The sequence below is a fragment of the Diabrotica virgifera genome, chromosome 2, assembly GCF_917563875.1.
Source record: "Diabrotica virgifera virgifera chromosome 2, PGI_DIABVI_V3a".
Lineage (NCBI taxonomy): Eukaryota > Metazoa > Arthropoda > Insecta > Coleoptera > Chrysomelidae > Diabrotica > Diabrotica virgifera.
The window spans coordinates 93,563,395-93,580,813 of record NC_065444.1 but is presented as its reverse complement, the minus strand read 5'-3'; the positions used below and the strand labels follow the sequence as shown (position 1 = coordinate 93,580,813).

General features: G+C 33.0%; 1 protein-coding gene across 3 annotated transcripts in view; it reads left to right on the top strand.

The window, feature by feature from the left end:
- The first annotated feature begins 13,703 nt into the window (after positions 1 to 13,703).
- LOC114349493 (uncharacterized phosphotransferase YvkC) overlaps positions 13,704 to 17,419 on the top strand; it is a 118,587-nt gene continuing 114,871 nt past the window's right edge. Inside the window, exon 1 of one of the 3 annotated variants that reach the window (XM_050643850.1) lies at positions 13,704 to 13,905. In XM_050643850.1, coding sequence (XP_050499807.1) covers positions 13,797 to 13,905 — 109 coding nt within the window. In that variant the 5' untranslated portion in view covers positions 13,704 to 13,796. Of the gene's footprint in view, positions 13,906 to 15,185; positions 15,324 to 17,419 lie in introns of those variants that run through there. The other 2 variants (XM_050643848.1, XM_050643849.1) reach the window with 2 other exon arrangements.

Sequence of the window (17,419 nt, the reverse complement as noted above, 5' to 3'; positions counted from 1 at the left end):
CTAAAAGTGCCACGGGACCCCCTATGTTGCGACTAGACTAAATGCCGTTGTTATTTCAATCAACGTCAATATCCAATACGTAGGTATAAATTTATTAAATGTAAACCACGTACAGTACTTTTATTTTTTACTCCTTTTAAACTCCTTTGTATAATATTATATTTCAATCAAGGATGGCACCTAAAAACATTTTATTTAAAATACACGCTAATTATCCAGGTACAGTAAATTGGACTAAAGTTTAATGGCAATAAAGTTTAATATATTCTTCTAAAAGCTTTACAATAATATCACTTAGGTCTGGATCCCGCGTATGAAAAAAAAGTTGATTAATAGCAAGCTGAAAATTTGTTAATAGCTTAAGAGTGTCTAGTCGGACAAACTTTGATATATGGGAACACTGGAACAGAGGAAGTTTTAATTGTGAAACAGGTTAAAAATTTGGAACAGTCATACCACGAAAACGGCACATGTATTTTGTCCGAGAGAACAGACTTAAACTCTCCGAACAGAGATTAAACTCTCATGCAAAAATCAGACTGCTATTTATCACCAATATGGGCGTTTTAATGAGTAGAACATATAGAATATGTCAAATGAGAGGAATTATGACAGGTGATAAATAGCAGTCTGATTTTTGCATGAGAGTTTAATCTCTGTTCGGAGAGTTTAAGTCTGTTCTGTCGGACAAAATATATGTGCCGTTTTCGTGGTCTGACCGTTCCAAATTTGTAACCTGTTCCACAATTAAAACTGCCCCTGTTACAGTGTTTCCATATATCAAAGATTATCCGACTAGACACCCTTAAGCTTTTAACAAATTTTCAGCTTGCTATTAATAATCTTTTTTTTCATACGCGGGATCCAGACCTAACTGTGAATGTATCGGAAACAGGTGTTTGTCCAACGTTCATGTTTTTTTATGCGTATTTTGTTTCTATTGTTAATTTAACCTTGCCCTTCTTAAAAATAACGTTAACTAAAAATTGAAAAACTGAACTAAATTAATTAACAGATACATAATATGTTAATTAGAAACGGTGTCCCAACCGTCTTTATTGTCAAAGCCTTATATAAAATATGCCCTTAAATAAAGGTAGATATGACGACATATAACAAGAAAAGCCTTCTATAAGTGTAATGCAAAGCAACTAATAATAATTATTGTGGGCATATTATGTTTCGAAATTCGTTAAGAATTACAAGAAATATTTATTTATACAATATGTATTCTAATTCAATCAAGGATTTAAATGAATATACTCTTGAATAAAACGATAAACACAAAGTTGGAATCCGATCAATTCATGTAATACAATACATAGGTATTGAAAAAAATCAAATGACAGTAGTTACATTATATCAAACTACAAAAAAGTTGTTTCAAACAACGTAAATACCACCGTTCATTGAAATATTATATTTCAGACCTATAAATATTTACAAAGAAAGAATCATTTAAATTTTATGACTAACTAGAAATTTCTTAGATGTGGCAACAGAGCTGGTGTGTAAAAAGGCTGGCTGAGTCTCTTTCCTTGTCTAAGGTGTAACGGTAAACGAAATAAAACAGGAAACTACAGGCTAACAGTATAGTTTGCGATGAATCCACTGGGGCAGTACCTACCGAAGAATCTATTTTTCAATAATTTTCCAGTTTGTAAGAGACAGAAGATCGTATTCGCGTTTTTGAAAGAAGGATAGAGATACTCGGTGAATGTCGGTGATAGAATGCCTCAATTTTTAGTGAAGCATGAGAGATCTTCCCATATCAATATTTCAATCAACGTTGATCATTCAAAACCCATATCAATATTTCAATCAACGTCAAAACTTTATTTTTTATTAGAATGTTCTCATTTGATAAATTTACATCCTCCATCCTGTGGAGGGAGCTGATAGCCTAATTATCACAATAACTCTTGCGATGGCACTGTCAAATGAACATGTGACAGTGGTGGGGGAAGATATCGACCTTCTGGTCATTTTGATTGGTCTGTGTAGTCCTAACACGAAATAGTGTATTGTACAACAAGAGAGAAAAAAGACATATTTCTCACGAGCGCAGAAGTTTGTTGGCACAAGCCTAGGTACGAGGCGAGTGCCGCAAATCAAGCGAGAGAGAAATATGTCGTTTTCTCACGTGTTGTACACTGTACTTTTTCTATGGATGCGTTTTTGTCAAGAGTTCAATCTTCAAAATTAAATAATTTAGGTGCTATTATGTAGATTATATGCCAAAATTGAAATAAAATACATATTATACACATATGTAGGTATTTAATATTCTTAATATTTACATACTTTTATTTATTTAAAATTATAGTTACCAGTTATATTTGAACAGTTTTGAAAGGTAATTCCTCGGAAGTTTTGATTTGACACATTTTATTTGACAAAAATATTTGTGTTTGTATTGTGCATTTTACCATGGAAACCGCGATTCTACGTATGGAACCCGTGAGAAAAAATATTTCTCACTGCAATGGCCGACTTTTCTCACACCCTGAAAAATTGTTCGTTTTGAATGTATGTAAGTAGTGAGAGAAGTTGCACATTGTATAGCATCCATAGAAAATAGCTATTTGTATAACAATGGAGGAAAGTGCTACTTTTCCTCCCGTGACTGAAGTTTACTGCCCGACGCGTAGCGGAGGGCAGTAATCATTCAAGGGAGAAAAAGGCACTTTACTCCCATGTTATACATATGGTTTTTCCACCTTCCTCAAATTAATAACAAGTAATTTTTCATTTTTACTTAATTTATTTATGTAACTAACCAACAAAATTTATTAAAACTAAATCTAACAAGCAGGTACAATATAACTGTCAACTGTCAAATATAAGTCAAATTATTAATGTAAACCTTGTTGAATCAAAATAAAAATTTACTGTTTTTCACCATTCTGCAAAATACAGGGTGTTTTATAAATAAACGTTAAAATGTATAGATACTTACGTAATAGAAAATATATATTGTACAGGGCGTCAATAAGTTATATTTCATGAATGAAATACCATGACGTCACTTTTACTTTTCCTCCCTAGGGAGGAAAAGTACAACTTTGCTCCCTACAATCAGGTCCGGAAAAGTATACTTTCGGTAGAAGTAGGTGGAAAAATATATTTATTCTGAAATCAGGAAAAGTAAAGGTTTCGCAAAGCTTCTAAAACCCTCATCTGGCTGCTGAAAAAATCCTAATGGACCATATTATTCTTACATACGTGAGTGGTTGTGATACTACCTCTGCATTGTTTAATCAGGGAAAACTGAAATTTCTTAAAGTACTGCAGAAGAACACGGACTTGCAACCAACCATTGAGGCTTTTAAAGACTCTAATGCACATCAGAATGAGGTTTCCACAGTCAACATATTTCTCATGGCTCTATATGGAAGAAAAAAAGAGACCATTCTGAACGATTTGAGTTACAGACAATACGTATCATTGCCCCCTATCTAATCTGCTGCACGAGAACATTCAGTTTACTATCTCGAGTGCAGCAATGGTTATCTTTATATCGAGCCACACCTGACGAGCAACAAAAAGATCCAAGTGAGTGGGGTTGGAAAAAAACTACTACTGGTCTCGTGCCAGTGCCTACCATTTTGGACCCTGCACCAAACTCACTATTACGGTATATTTCTTTTAAATGTAAAAAGGGCTGCCAATGCAATTGTGGATGCAGGAAGGCGGGCCTCCATTGTTCCCCCAATTTGCACATCATGCGAAGGACTGTGACTGAACGTTGTTCAGCCACCGGAAGATAGCTCTGATATGTAGAATCTCACAAGTTATTTCGTAATTATTCATCTCTCCTTGATATATATATATATATATATATATATATATATATATATATATATATATATATATATATATATATATATTTAAAACATAAGATGTAGATCTTTGAAACACACTCAGTGATCAAAAGATCCAAGGTTAATGGTTTAACGACCACTCGTTATATATATATATATATATATATGATCACAAGTCAGTATCTCCCTACCTCTTTTATTCTCGAGGAAAACGACCTCTGACGCTGCCGATGGAGCAATTAGATCCTGAGCCAGGACATGATGCCATCGAAGAACCTCAACACAATGCGAAAGGTATGTTTAATCTCATAATCTACCACAAACCTCATATTCGGATTCAGCAGCCCAAAATACATATATAATGAAAGAAATCAGAACTACCTTAAAACTTTCCCACTAGGGGGCTCGTAGAGTACCTACAAAGTGACTGAATTAATTTTGTACCCGTAATCTAAATATTGTAGTGGAGGGATACGATGGGATCCTAGCCTGTATCCCTGGCCTGATCCTGACTGTACAATAGGATCTACTTGAATTTCAGACCTACTGGGGTCAATTTCTATATCAGTTGTAGCTGATGGCAAAAAATCTTCTTCAGAAGAAACACACCGGTTGCTTTAAAACCGTTTATCGCAGTAGCTATTGTAGTTGCTCTAATTAAATATACGGCACCGAATAAGGACGAACTTTTCTGAAATGTTACTTCTCTTCCAGGATGTGTTTGAAGCCATTTTCTTACTTCGTCGTCATAATATGTTCTTAATGACTTCGTAAATGTAACATCTAGACACGTAGACGATTTGTGCAATGATGTGGAAAACTGGAAAACATAGAATTTCCACCCCATTTTTCTTCGCATAATTAATTACGTCTGGATTTTTCCTATGCAATGAATGATCAATTTAGCAATAACCAATTAGTAATAAGAAACTAAATAAAAGATGCTAAAGAAAAGTGGATAATGGACACATGCATTGAAGTGGAGGAATTTCAGAAGAAACATGATCACTATAATTTACATAAAAAAGTTTAAAAAATTATCTGAAAAATCACGAACAAACACACCTAACCGATTAATTAACAAAAACATTAAACTTATTAATAACCCAATAGAAATAAAACAAGTATGGACACAAGAACGGAACCAACACAAATTGATGGCGAGGAAGTTCCAATAGTATTAAAATCTGAAGTCCAGCATGCTATAAACAACTCCAAATCTGCCAAATCCCCTGGGCCAGATGAAGTTCACATCGAGCTGATTAAACTTTAGATGAAGATAATTTAAGCGCAGTAACTCCCATCTTTAATAAAATATACAAATCTGGTGAGATACCTAGAGATTGGCTACTATCGACCTTTGTACCGCTGCCAAAAACCAAAAACCCCAAACACTGTAGTGACTGTAGCTACATTGATCAGAATAATGTCACAATTATTGAAAACATTTTTAAAGGTTATAAGTACATAAAGCGGATATTTTGAGTAATAAACAGTTTGACTTTCGTAATGGCTTCCGCACAGTAAAAGCTCTGTCACCGCTCTGTATAGTAGTATAGTTTCACAACTCTTGCCCAAAAATGTCGAGACCAACAAAAAGATCTTTTCGTCGCATTTATCGACTATGAGAAAGCTTTCGACAAAGTTAAACAAAACATTCCCATGGAATGTCTAAAGTGAGAAAGACTCGACAAAAATGATATTAACATAGTGAGAAATCTCTATTGGAACCAACAAGCTGTTATAACATTAGATGGAAATAACACGGATGCGCAACAGATAAGTGGAGGGGTGATACAGGGCTGTGTACTTTTACCATTACTATTTAATATATACTCCAAAGGGTTATTTACACAATCACTTGAAAACAGTACAGAAGTGTATTTTTTTTTATTTAAAAAAATGCCTTTTTTTCAAAGTACCTAACTTAAAAACTACTAGTGATACGAAAAGTATATCCATAATAACAGCCGAAAATGGAGATGACCTACAAATATTAATTAAAGAATTCGAAGATATGGCGCTCATATACAACATGGTGATCTCAACAGAGAAAACTAAATCGATAGTGATATCAACGGAATCGAGACGATGCAAACTTGTCGTAAAAAACAAAATAATAGAACAAGTGATGGAAACGGAATTCTTGGAAATAAAACTCTCAAGCTACGGAAAAGTGAAAGACGAAGTACAAAAATAAGTGAACATGGCGAATAGAGCAGCAGGATGTCTCAACAACACAATCTGGAGAAACAAATACCTCAAAGCGGGAACGAAAATCAGGATATATAAATCAACAATAAAACCGATAATGACGTACACAGAGGAAACAAGAGCAGATACGGCAAAAACACAAAGACTGCTGAAACAGCAGAAATGAAAGCCTTACGAAAAATAACAAACCAAACTCTAAGAGACAGAGTAAGAGGTGAGGAAATACGAGCGAGATGTGGTATAGAAGAAATAAACATGTGGACCAAAAGAAGAAAAATAGAATGGAGTCAACAAATAGAGATAATTACAGAAAATAGAATAGTAGGTACGAATAGCAAGACAAATCGCCAAATGGAAGAAGATCATTGGGACGACCGAGGAAAAGAAGGTCAGACGATGTCAATTGAGTCTAAAAACCGAAGTAAAAAGGCATTGAGTCTATTTATAAAGCAGGAAAAAGAAAAAGAAGAAAACTATAGGTTATATTTTTCTAAATATTTTGGATTTTTTTTTGTTTTTCTGTAAGTCAAAAATTGGCTGTTCAAGGTTAGTATACACATTCGTGATTAGTGATTCGTGATTTGTTTTCAACTAAAACCCTTTTAAAAATAGGCACTTTGAACCAATGAAACTTACGGTGTCGCGAAAAAAGGTCGCCAACAATTGGTCGAGCGAAAAAATGTCGCGCACATTTGAGCGCGTATCAAAAGGTCGCCGGCGAAAAAACAGCGCCGACGAAATAAGGTCGCGTGCAATTGATCGCGCGAAAAAAGATCGCGTCATGTTTTACATTATTAAAACCATTCAATTGGTTTTCAAAAAGGTTCTAAAGAAATTCTATTTGCATACTTTAACTTTATGCATTATGAGCCGATTAGTCTTGGAATTCCATCTAATTACTTTTTAATGTATTTTGGATGTATAAGAAGATGGGAAAAATAACGTATATCTAAATACTTTTTAATGTATTTTGGATGTGTAGGAAGATGGGAAATATAGGAGAATGGGAAATTATTTCATATGGTATTTTCAGGTTATTCAAGTGAATATACTTGAAAATTGAACAATTTTTAACATGAAGAAAGTATTTTTTTTGTTCTACGTGAATAATTTTAATATATGGATCTAAATTCAGAAAGGTACTTTCCTTCACACTTTTTACAGGCTTAGGACTGTCAGCAAAAAACTGGCGTGTTTAAAAGTGTTTGCTCTTCCTAATCGGATATCGTTAAAAATGTACAGTAATAATAGTTCTATTTACAGTATATATTACATACAAACGAATACCAGGTACCAGTTTACCTATTTTTGGTATTTTCAGAGACCGGTAATTAGCATAATTGGTTCTTAGTAGAAAGTCGTTATGCAGATTAGTGAAGAATAAGTAGTTTAGATAAGGGCACCTTATTGTGTAGGTATTTATTAGGAATTCCATGAAGTCATTACGATAAGACATTATTGGAAATGCTAAAATAAATATTGTACAAAAGTTCTTTATCTAATTGTGCGTTATTCACTAATGTGGTAATTATTATTCCATATTCGTGAAACGTACTTTTATTACTTTTTAATGTATTTTGGATGTATAAGAAGATGGGAAAAATATCGTATATCTCATTATTCATTAGCTTTTCGATTTGTCAAGATGGTCTTAACTTACGTAAAGAGTCAAAAAGGTGCCAATATGTTGGTGTATAATGGATATATCCATAGAAAGGAAAAAACGATTGATCAAAAGACGATTTGGAAGTGCGCTCAGTACAATAAGCATAAATGTACCGGGAGAGTTCACACAGTGGGAGATGAAGTAGTGAAAAGTACAAGTCACAACCACGTTGCCGATGCGTCAATATTAGAAGCAAAAAAGGCTTGTAACAGAATGAAAGAACTGGCTCATCAAGTTGAACTAACAACACAAGGAATCATAGCTACCGTTTCACAAGAAGTGTCTGTGGGTGCAACTGGGCAGCTACCTTCTATTTCATCCCTAAAGCGAACTATTCAGAACACACGCCAAAGAGTGGAAGCTATTCCGGCAAATCCAAGAAGCTTAACAGAGCTTATTATTCCGGAAGAATACACCAGAAACAATAACGGCGAACCGTTTCTTTTATTTGACAGTGGTCCAAACGAACAGAGAATTTTAATATTTTCCACTGAAAGAAATTTAACTTTGATGGCGAGCTGTGAACACTGGTATGCCGATGGAACATTCACATGTACTCCTCTATTGTTTGGTCAGCTGTATACAATACATGGCGTACAGTATAGCAACGTTATTCCAACTGTTTTTGCTCTACTTCCTAATAAAACTCAGGCAACATACACTCGACTCTTCCATGAATTAAAAACGTTACGACCAGGTTTACGTCCTACAACAATAATGGTGGATTATGAAAAAGCAGCAATTAATGCTTTACAACAAGAGTTTCCTGAAGTCAGAATCCGTGGATGTTTCTTTCATTTCACACAATGTTTGTGGAGAAACATGCAAGGTACAGGACTGCAACAAGTTTATACAGAAGACGCGAATTTTGCTCTACATCTGCGACAATTGGCAGCCCTAGCCTTCGTACCTGAAGTAGATGTTGTTGCAACATTCGGAGAGCTACTGGACAGCGAGTTTTACACTCAAAACGAAAATTTACTAACACCTTTAATAAACTACTTTGAGGATGTATGGATAGGCAGATTGGATCGATGACAACAAAGAAGATCGCCAATGTTTCCAAGGAATCTTTGGAATTGCTTCGAATTTATAGAGGAAGATCTACCGCGTACTAATAATGCTGTCGAAGGTTGGCACAACAGCTTCTCCTCGATATTAAATGCAGCACACCCAAATCTATGGAAGTTTATTACGGGGCTAAAGAAAGAAGAGAGTTTAAATCGATTAAAAGTGGAGCAATACATAGCTGGAAACCAACAACCTCAAAAAAAATTTATAAAGATACAGCGCGGCGAATAAAAACGATTTGTTTGCAATACGGGAACCGGCCAAATCTAGAATATTTAAGAGGAATTGCCCAAAATTTTCAACTGCAAGTATAAAAAACTAAAAAACAATTAAAAAAAAAAATTTAAAAAAAACAAAAAAAAAATAAAAATTAAAAAAACACAAAAAAATAAAAATAAAAAAAAAAAAAATAAATAAAAATTAGAAAAAAATAAAAAAATTTAAATTAAAAAAACTTTTAAACACGCCAGTTACTAACTGCCAGTCCTAAGCCTGGATAAAGTGTGAAGGAAAGTTAAAGTATGCAAATCTGTTATTAATATAAATGTATTCTTTAACTATGATATCTTCAATAAGTACTCACCAGTGACAATGTATTAATGAAATTGTGCCTGTTATATAATTTTTAACCACAATATCATTATTTTATTTGGGAAATTTTATTTTAATAAAGATGGTATCCCTTAACCTACCCTATCTATATGTAGTATATACCCTGTAAAATATATTAAGCTTATATTAAAACTTACTCTTAAATAACCAAGGGTAAATTTTGCGACACTGCCAAGTCGTGAAATAATACCTCTAGGTACTTTCCCTACAACATTTACAGTTAAAATTACCTTAATTCGACCATTAAATTGGTCGAACATTTTACATGATCAATTTCAAATAGGATTATTTACTTCCAATTATTTTCCTATTATTTAAAGTGGAAAATAAAACTAAAGTCATTTAGAAGTCAATATTGGGTTGACGAAATATTTTTTACCAATAGGTTAAAATGACTAATAAGAAAATATTTAACTGTTTGGGTCATTATTTAACAGCAATCCTTTAGTTCTATGCATCATCTAAATCTGACCTAAGCCTGGATTAAGTGTGAAGGAAAGTTAAAGTATGCAAATGAAAACATATTTTCTGACGCGACCTTTTTTCGCGCGATCAATTGCACGCGACCTTATTTCGTCGGCGCTGTTTTTTCGCCGGCGACCTTTTGATACGCGCTCAAATGTGCGCGACATTTTTTCGCTCGACCAATTGTTGGCGACCTTTTTTCGTAGATCCGAAACTTACAGATCATATTATAAACAATACATAAGTAAAATAAATTGTAAGGTGGCAATGATTAATTTTATCTGGGGCAATTTTCGCATTTTTTTACCAAAAAGAAGATACCAACTTTATTTTGAGCGTAACTTGCTCAGTCTTGATGCTAGAAAGTTTTATATAAAAAAAAAAAAAACAAAAATAAAGCTGTTTTAAACACTTTAAAAAAGTTTTGATGACTTTTCCCCGAAAAGTGCTTCATTTTTTGGATATTTGACGTTAAAATATTCGAATTGTAATTTGACCAATAAGAACCTATTTGTCATGACTAGTCTGCTTATACTGAGTAGGTATACAGACGTCACACATACACCACTTTTATTTGTTTTTATTTATAACCTACATTTTGGCTAAGAATATGTTTTTCGATAAAATACTTACTTTTTCAAAAACTTGCATGGACCCTACGTTTAAAAACGTGTTTTATTTTGTTTGTTGAAAAATTTTTACTCGCAAATAACTCGAAAACTACTAACTTACTGAAAAACTCTATATAATATAAGTTGCTTAGAATTGGTGAGTTTATCCATTTCCGGACTTATTTTGAATGTATGTTTTTTCACCCATGAGAAGGGGTGGCTTTCACACCTGAAATAAAAGCAACCAAGTCCAAAAGCAAAGTGGAAGGTAAGAGGAATCTAAATCCAAATGTTCACGCAATTCGGTGTTGACACGGAAAATTACACCGTATCGCCGTATTTTAGGTTCATCTACTGGCCTATAATAAGATGCAATGATATCGACATAAAATATTTTTATGTTTGTGCACTTTACGTTTTGTATAAATAGTCAAGTGATAAAACCAACAGATATGTGATTACAATCATGTTTCAACATTTATTCTATGATTTGCTACTATTTCTATTGAAGTATTAGGCCTGGATCCCGCGTACCAAAAAAGTTGAATAATAGCAAGCTGAAAATTTGTGAATAGTATAACGGTGTCTAGTCGGACAAACTTTGATATAAGGGATCACTGGAACAGGGGAAGTTTTAATTGTGGAACGTGATTTTATTTGTTGAACGTGTCATCCTGACAAGATTATGATTGTGAAAACTAGCAGGTTGTTTTTAAGTTTATTCAATAGTAAACTTTATATTATAATATATTAACAAATGTTTATCCAACAAATATGTTTAACATTTTAATAAGTCCGACACGTAGAACGTGTCAAATGACAGGAATTATATTGGTGGTAAATAGCGGTCTGATTTTTGCATGAGAATAGGGATGTTCACAAAAAATTAAAAAGTCATTTCAAACATCTAAAACGATTAAGAAACACCCTAGGAATAATTGTCCAAAATTTCAACAAAATTGAAAAAGCCTTTCTATAAAAAATCTTTATTAGAAATCTAGCATTATTTTAAATTTCAAGAACGCTTCTCTATTGGCCTGACGTCACTAGTTGCATACCCCAAGCGCGCGCCATTCTCAGAGTGTTACTGTTTACCTGTTTGACGTTTCAGGTCATTTTATTTTGTTCTCTTCTTGTTTTATCAGGGTTAAAGTGGAGTTTTATAGTGAATTTGTTTAGTTTAAAGTGGATAGACTGTTTGTAAGGACATATTTTGGGTTTTACAAAAATAAACAAATAAAATGGAAGAAGGTTTTCAGAAAGCCGATTCGTATAAACTACCGACTGTAGTGTAGATGTAACAATGGTGTATGATTTATTGGCATCTTGCAAAAAAATAAATCTACCACAGCTTTACTGAGTGTATATTTCATATAATTTTCAATGTCTTCTTTAAGCTAAAAAAATAAATACTTAATACTCCACAAAAAAAAATAGAGAAAGTTGTATGCATGCATTGTACGCATGCATATTGTATACATACATTGGCTGGTTATTACTTTACCTTGGTTAGGTGTATTAAAAATATTTTTATTTTTCTTCATGTGCCTTGTCCGTTGTGGACGTTGGCTATCATCATGGCAATTTTACTTTCATTTGAGGCGTTTCTGAATAACTCGATCGATTTTTGTCCAAATCATTGGCGTAAGTTTTTAAGTCATGAGCGTCTTTTCTTCCGGGTCCGCGTTTGCTCTCTATTTTACCTTGCGTTATCAGTTGGAGTATACGATATTTATCATGCCTCATGATATGACCGAAATATTTAAGATTTCGTTTCTTAATTGTAAAAGAGATTTCTTTTTCTTTTCCCATTCGACGCAATACCTGTACGTTGTTGTGGGTCGCCCATGATATTTTGAGGATACGTGGGTACACCCACATCTCGAATGCCTCTAGCTTTTTCATTAATGTTTCCATTATTGTCCAGGCCTCTGCGCCATATAGCAAGACCGGAAATAATAACATTTTAGCAGCCGCATTTTTAGTGGGAGAGATATTATGTCGCAATGGGTGAAAATATTTCTCATGCATGTTGTTAAATGTTGCTATGTCCTTTTCAACTCTAGATCTTATTTCGGTTGTTTCATATTTCGAGTTGACAACTGTTCCAAGGTAAAAAATATTTTTGAACTTGTGTATTATACATTTTCATTTCAACCAATCTTTTCACTAAATTATTAATGATTTTAATATAATATAAAATCATACCTACATCCACATGTAGTTATTTCAAGGTTTACTTTTACTGTATGTATTATTGGAATCCCGTTTTTAGGAATATCCCAGTTTAAGGAATACAAATTTGAAGTCCCGAAACGTTTCATTTAATCTTTAAGGGGGTAGGTGCAAAATCTTGGTCCAATGCTATTTAAATTCATTCATTTTTTTCGAATCCTGAGAAAACTAATAAGTATTTTTGAAAAATGTAAATGCAGAAAGAACAATTACATTATTACCAAGGGCCGAAAGTCTCTGGAAAACTTCTATTATGTTTATTTTATTAAGTTAGTTCTTTAAGTTAGTTATTTTAAGTTCTAGCTGCAACAAACCATTTCTTTTTCTGTTTTAAATTGGCTGGAACGGTAATAAAAATCTTGTCAGAACTGTTTTTTGATGTATTTACACACCCAGGAACAAAACACCACTTATTTGGCTTTATTTTTAATAATTAAATACGTAAAAAACTGCGCACATTCAAATACACTGAGTAAATAAGTATACAAAACTAGTCGTCGATCAAAGACGTTACGACTGCTGACGTCACAGACCGTAGCCTCGCTGCAGGGTACCGTTTTCTAGCCTCCAAGAAAATCAACATTATGAACTCATTTATCTTAAAAAATATACATTTTTAAACAGTTTTATGATTGTTACGTTTTTATATACCTTGTAATCTATTGAATTTAACTATATTTAAAAATTAGTGAACATCCCTATTTAATGAAAGGGTAACAAATCAACTGGAAGTTCTGTCCGACAAATACATGGGACGTTTTCGTAGGCTGACGTTCGAAACCTGTAACATGTTGCACAATTAAAACTTCCCCTGTTCCAGTGTTCCCATACATCAAAGCTTGTCCGACTAGACACCGTTAAGCTATTAACAAATTTTCAGCTTACTATTAATAAACTTTTTTTGGTACGCGGGATCCAGGCTTATATATATTATGTATAATGTATATGTAATTATATATATGTAATATGTACTTCTACATGAACTTTGATCAACGTAATTGCAGTTTAAGATCACATCTAGTGGAATAAACTACTAAATATTGTTTTATCTGTGTAACATCTGCACGCGAATAAAAAAAATTGTAGTGACAGTAAACAATGGATGTGATAAGTTTATTAATATGTTATAGTTTTTTTATTGTGCTTCCGATTATCGTTATTATCATTGGATCAAGAACATTAATTATTAACTTCTTTACTTTACAAGGTCTGTATTTACATATATACATACATACATAATCGAAAACCTGTAGGTGTCGAGCTCTATTAATTTTTTCTACAAATTTACGCCACTCTTTTCTGTCTCTAGCTAGTTCCTTCGCCTCACTCCATGTCTTTCATTTATCTTCGAGAATATCGTTTATGCTATTGTTCTATGTTTTTCTTTTTCGTTCTCTACGGTTTTTTTTATATTTTTCTCGCTTCCGATATCTTCTTCACCTGTCTATTTCGTTCATTCTGATCATGCGTCCCCACCGTCTCAGTTTCTTATCTAATGTCTTCGTTTCGTCTTCTGTCTGTTCTTCTAACATCCAGCACTTTCCTCAATCACCAATTCCACCTTCAACAGTTCTTCATCTACATTTCTGTTTTCTAGGCTCTGCCAGATTCCTGTCCTGTCCACCATATCAAACGGATTTTTTATATCTAAGAATGCTAAATAGATTTCTTCATTTTTGACTAAGTATAGCTTTTTTAATCATTTGTTGCAAAGTAAAATTGTGGTCTCATAAACTGTGCGCTGGTCTAAATCCACTTTGTGCATCTGCTAGTCTTGGTTCTTATTCTTATGATCTTACGTAACTTTCTATTATTATTTCGTATACTTTTAGTCCTGCGCATAAGAGACATATTCCTCCATAATTTTCGCAAACCCTAGTATCTCCTTTCTTATTTATTGGCAAACCGCTCCGATGGAATCTTTTTAGTTTTCCATGTCATATTTAGTATTTCCAGCAATTCTTTCTTTCCATTTGATCCCAGGAATTTTAATAATTCTGTATCTAGCTGATCACATCCTGGTGCTTTACTTACTTTAATTTTACTCAAAGCTTCCTCTAGTTCTTCCATTTGTATTCCAGTTTCATTTTTCTTTTCCTTTATCAATATTTTATTTTCACTATTTAGTAACCCTGTAAAATATTCTGTCATCGCTCGATAATGTTTTCTTCGTCTATTATGATATTTCTTTGTTGATATTTTATTTGATGAATATTTACTCTTTTTGGTTTTTTTTGTTTCTTAGTGTTCTGTAAAATAACTTCTTGTTTCCTTTATTATTTTCCTGCATTTTTCTTCCAAACTCTTCCCAGCTATGCTTTTTTGCATCTTGACCATTTCTTTAACTTTATTTGTGATTATAATCATCTTTCAACATTTATTCTATAATTTGCTACTATTTCTATTGAAGTATTTACTTCTACATGAACTTTGATCAACGTAAGTGCAGTTTAAGATCACATTCAGTGTGTTTAACATCTACACGCGAATTTAAAATATTATAGTGACAGTAAACAATGGATGTGATAAGTTTATTAATATGTTATAGTTTTGTTATTGTGCTTCCGATTGTCATTATTATCATTGGGTCAAGAACATCAACTACTAACTTCTTTACTTTACAAAGTCTGTATTTGACAAGATTTCATTAATAAATTTTCAATAATTATAAAATATTTATTGTTGAAAAATCTCTACTAGGATACCTACCTAATAGCCAACGAAACAAAATACTTATTTAAACATATTTAATGGGGTAGGCGCCAATTTTCGCGCCAATGTGTGTTAAATGCATTTTTTTTCGAATCCTGAGAAAATTATAGGTATTTTTGAAAAATTTAAACGCAGAATTAAATATTGCATTGCTTATTACCGAGGACAGAAAGCTCCTGAAAAATGTCTATAATGTTTATTGTAATAAGTTACAGGGGTTAAAAAAAGAGAAGATTTAGTGTGATTTTTAATGTCAAATATCTCATTCAACGGAAAATGTTGGTTATTCTAAGGGACTTTCGACACTCGGTAATATTATAATCTTTCATTCTGCGTTTAAATTTTTCGAAAATACTTACATATTAGTTTTCTCAGGATTCGAAAAGAATGAATGTATTTAAAACACATTGGGGTGAAATTTTGCGCCTACACCCTTAAGTAACCATTACTCGTGATTCGTGTAGGAAATAACTAAATTTTTAAATCTAGTTCGCTCATTTATATGTCTTATAGTAAATTATGTAATTTATAGTAAAATATTTAATAGTATGTATTTTATAGTAAAGTATATTAGTATTTTATAGTATGTATTTTATAGTAAAGTACAGTCGGAAAAATTAAAGAATACCCATGAACGATCACATCAATCACTTATTTTGTATTTGCTGTCTTCTTCTATAAATAACAAACGTTTGTTATAGAAAAATACAGCAAATACAAAATAAGTGATTGATGTGATCGTTCATTGGTATTCTTTCATTTTTCCTACTGTATGTACAGTAAAGTCGTAGTATGGGCCATTCCACGAACATACGCCTGTTTTGGATTACTTCGACAACGAATATTTTACTGTGCAACATAAGAAATACGAAAGTAAATGGCGCTAATAATTATTCCAATAAACAACAATGTAATTTGCAATGTACTTTCGTTTTTTTTTTATTTTGCACAGTAAAATATTCGTTGTCGAAGTAATCCAAAACAGGCGTATGTTCGTGAAATAGGGTATATTTTGTAGGTTTTTGTGGCACTATATTGAGTGTTTTTTTAAAGCAGTTGTAGATGTGAAATTATATTTGTATTTGGACTTAAACCCCAAAAATTGATACTATGCATAATAATAAACTCCACTTGTGCTAAATTATATGTTATTAAGAAAATTACAGATACCTACATATGAGTTCTATTTAGACCAGGCTGTATCGTCGCCCCTGTTAGGTAAATTATTCCGATTCGTTTTTTTTTGCACCAACTTACTCAAAACGAGGTCCTTATAACAAATCCACAGAGTTCCGGGAGGTTCCGCTGTCTAAAAATTGTCTTAGACAATTTTTTTAAACAAATTCAAAAAATCAATGTTTTCACTTTGGACAATTTTTTTTTGGGTTAGTTTAGATTTTTTTAGTTGTCGAGTTATATGCAATTTAAAATTTAAAAAAGCGAAAATGGCCATTTTTAAGACTAAGGTCCAGTCTTTTCACTTTCGAATAACTAGATATCGGGAAGTTTATCTGGCAGATTACATGTAAATCTGTCCGATAAACTTCCCGATAACTAGTTATCCGGAGATGAAAAGACCGGGCCTTAATAACTTGGTTAGAAATTATTATTTTGGAAGTCAGAAAGTGACTAAGTCAATTCCAACCTAGATTAATTCCAAACCAACAAACCATAAATACTTACTGTTTTTTTGACATTCACTTATCGTGCTACATCATCATCATTCTCTTTGCCGTATCCCTATGCGGGGTCGGCTTCCCTAATTGCATGTCTCCATACAATTCTATCTTGGGTCATATCAATATTAATCCCCTTTAACAACATGTCCTGCCTAATCGTCTCCCCCCACCTTCTTTGGTCTTCCTCTGCTACTCCTTCCACGAATCTGCACTTCAGTAATTCTTCGTATTGGGTGATTAGCGTCTCGACGTTGAACATGACCAAACCATCTCAACCTATGCTCTCTCATTTTGGCACAAATTGGTGCCACACCTAGACTTCCCCTAATA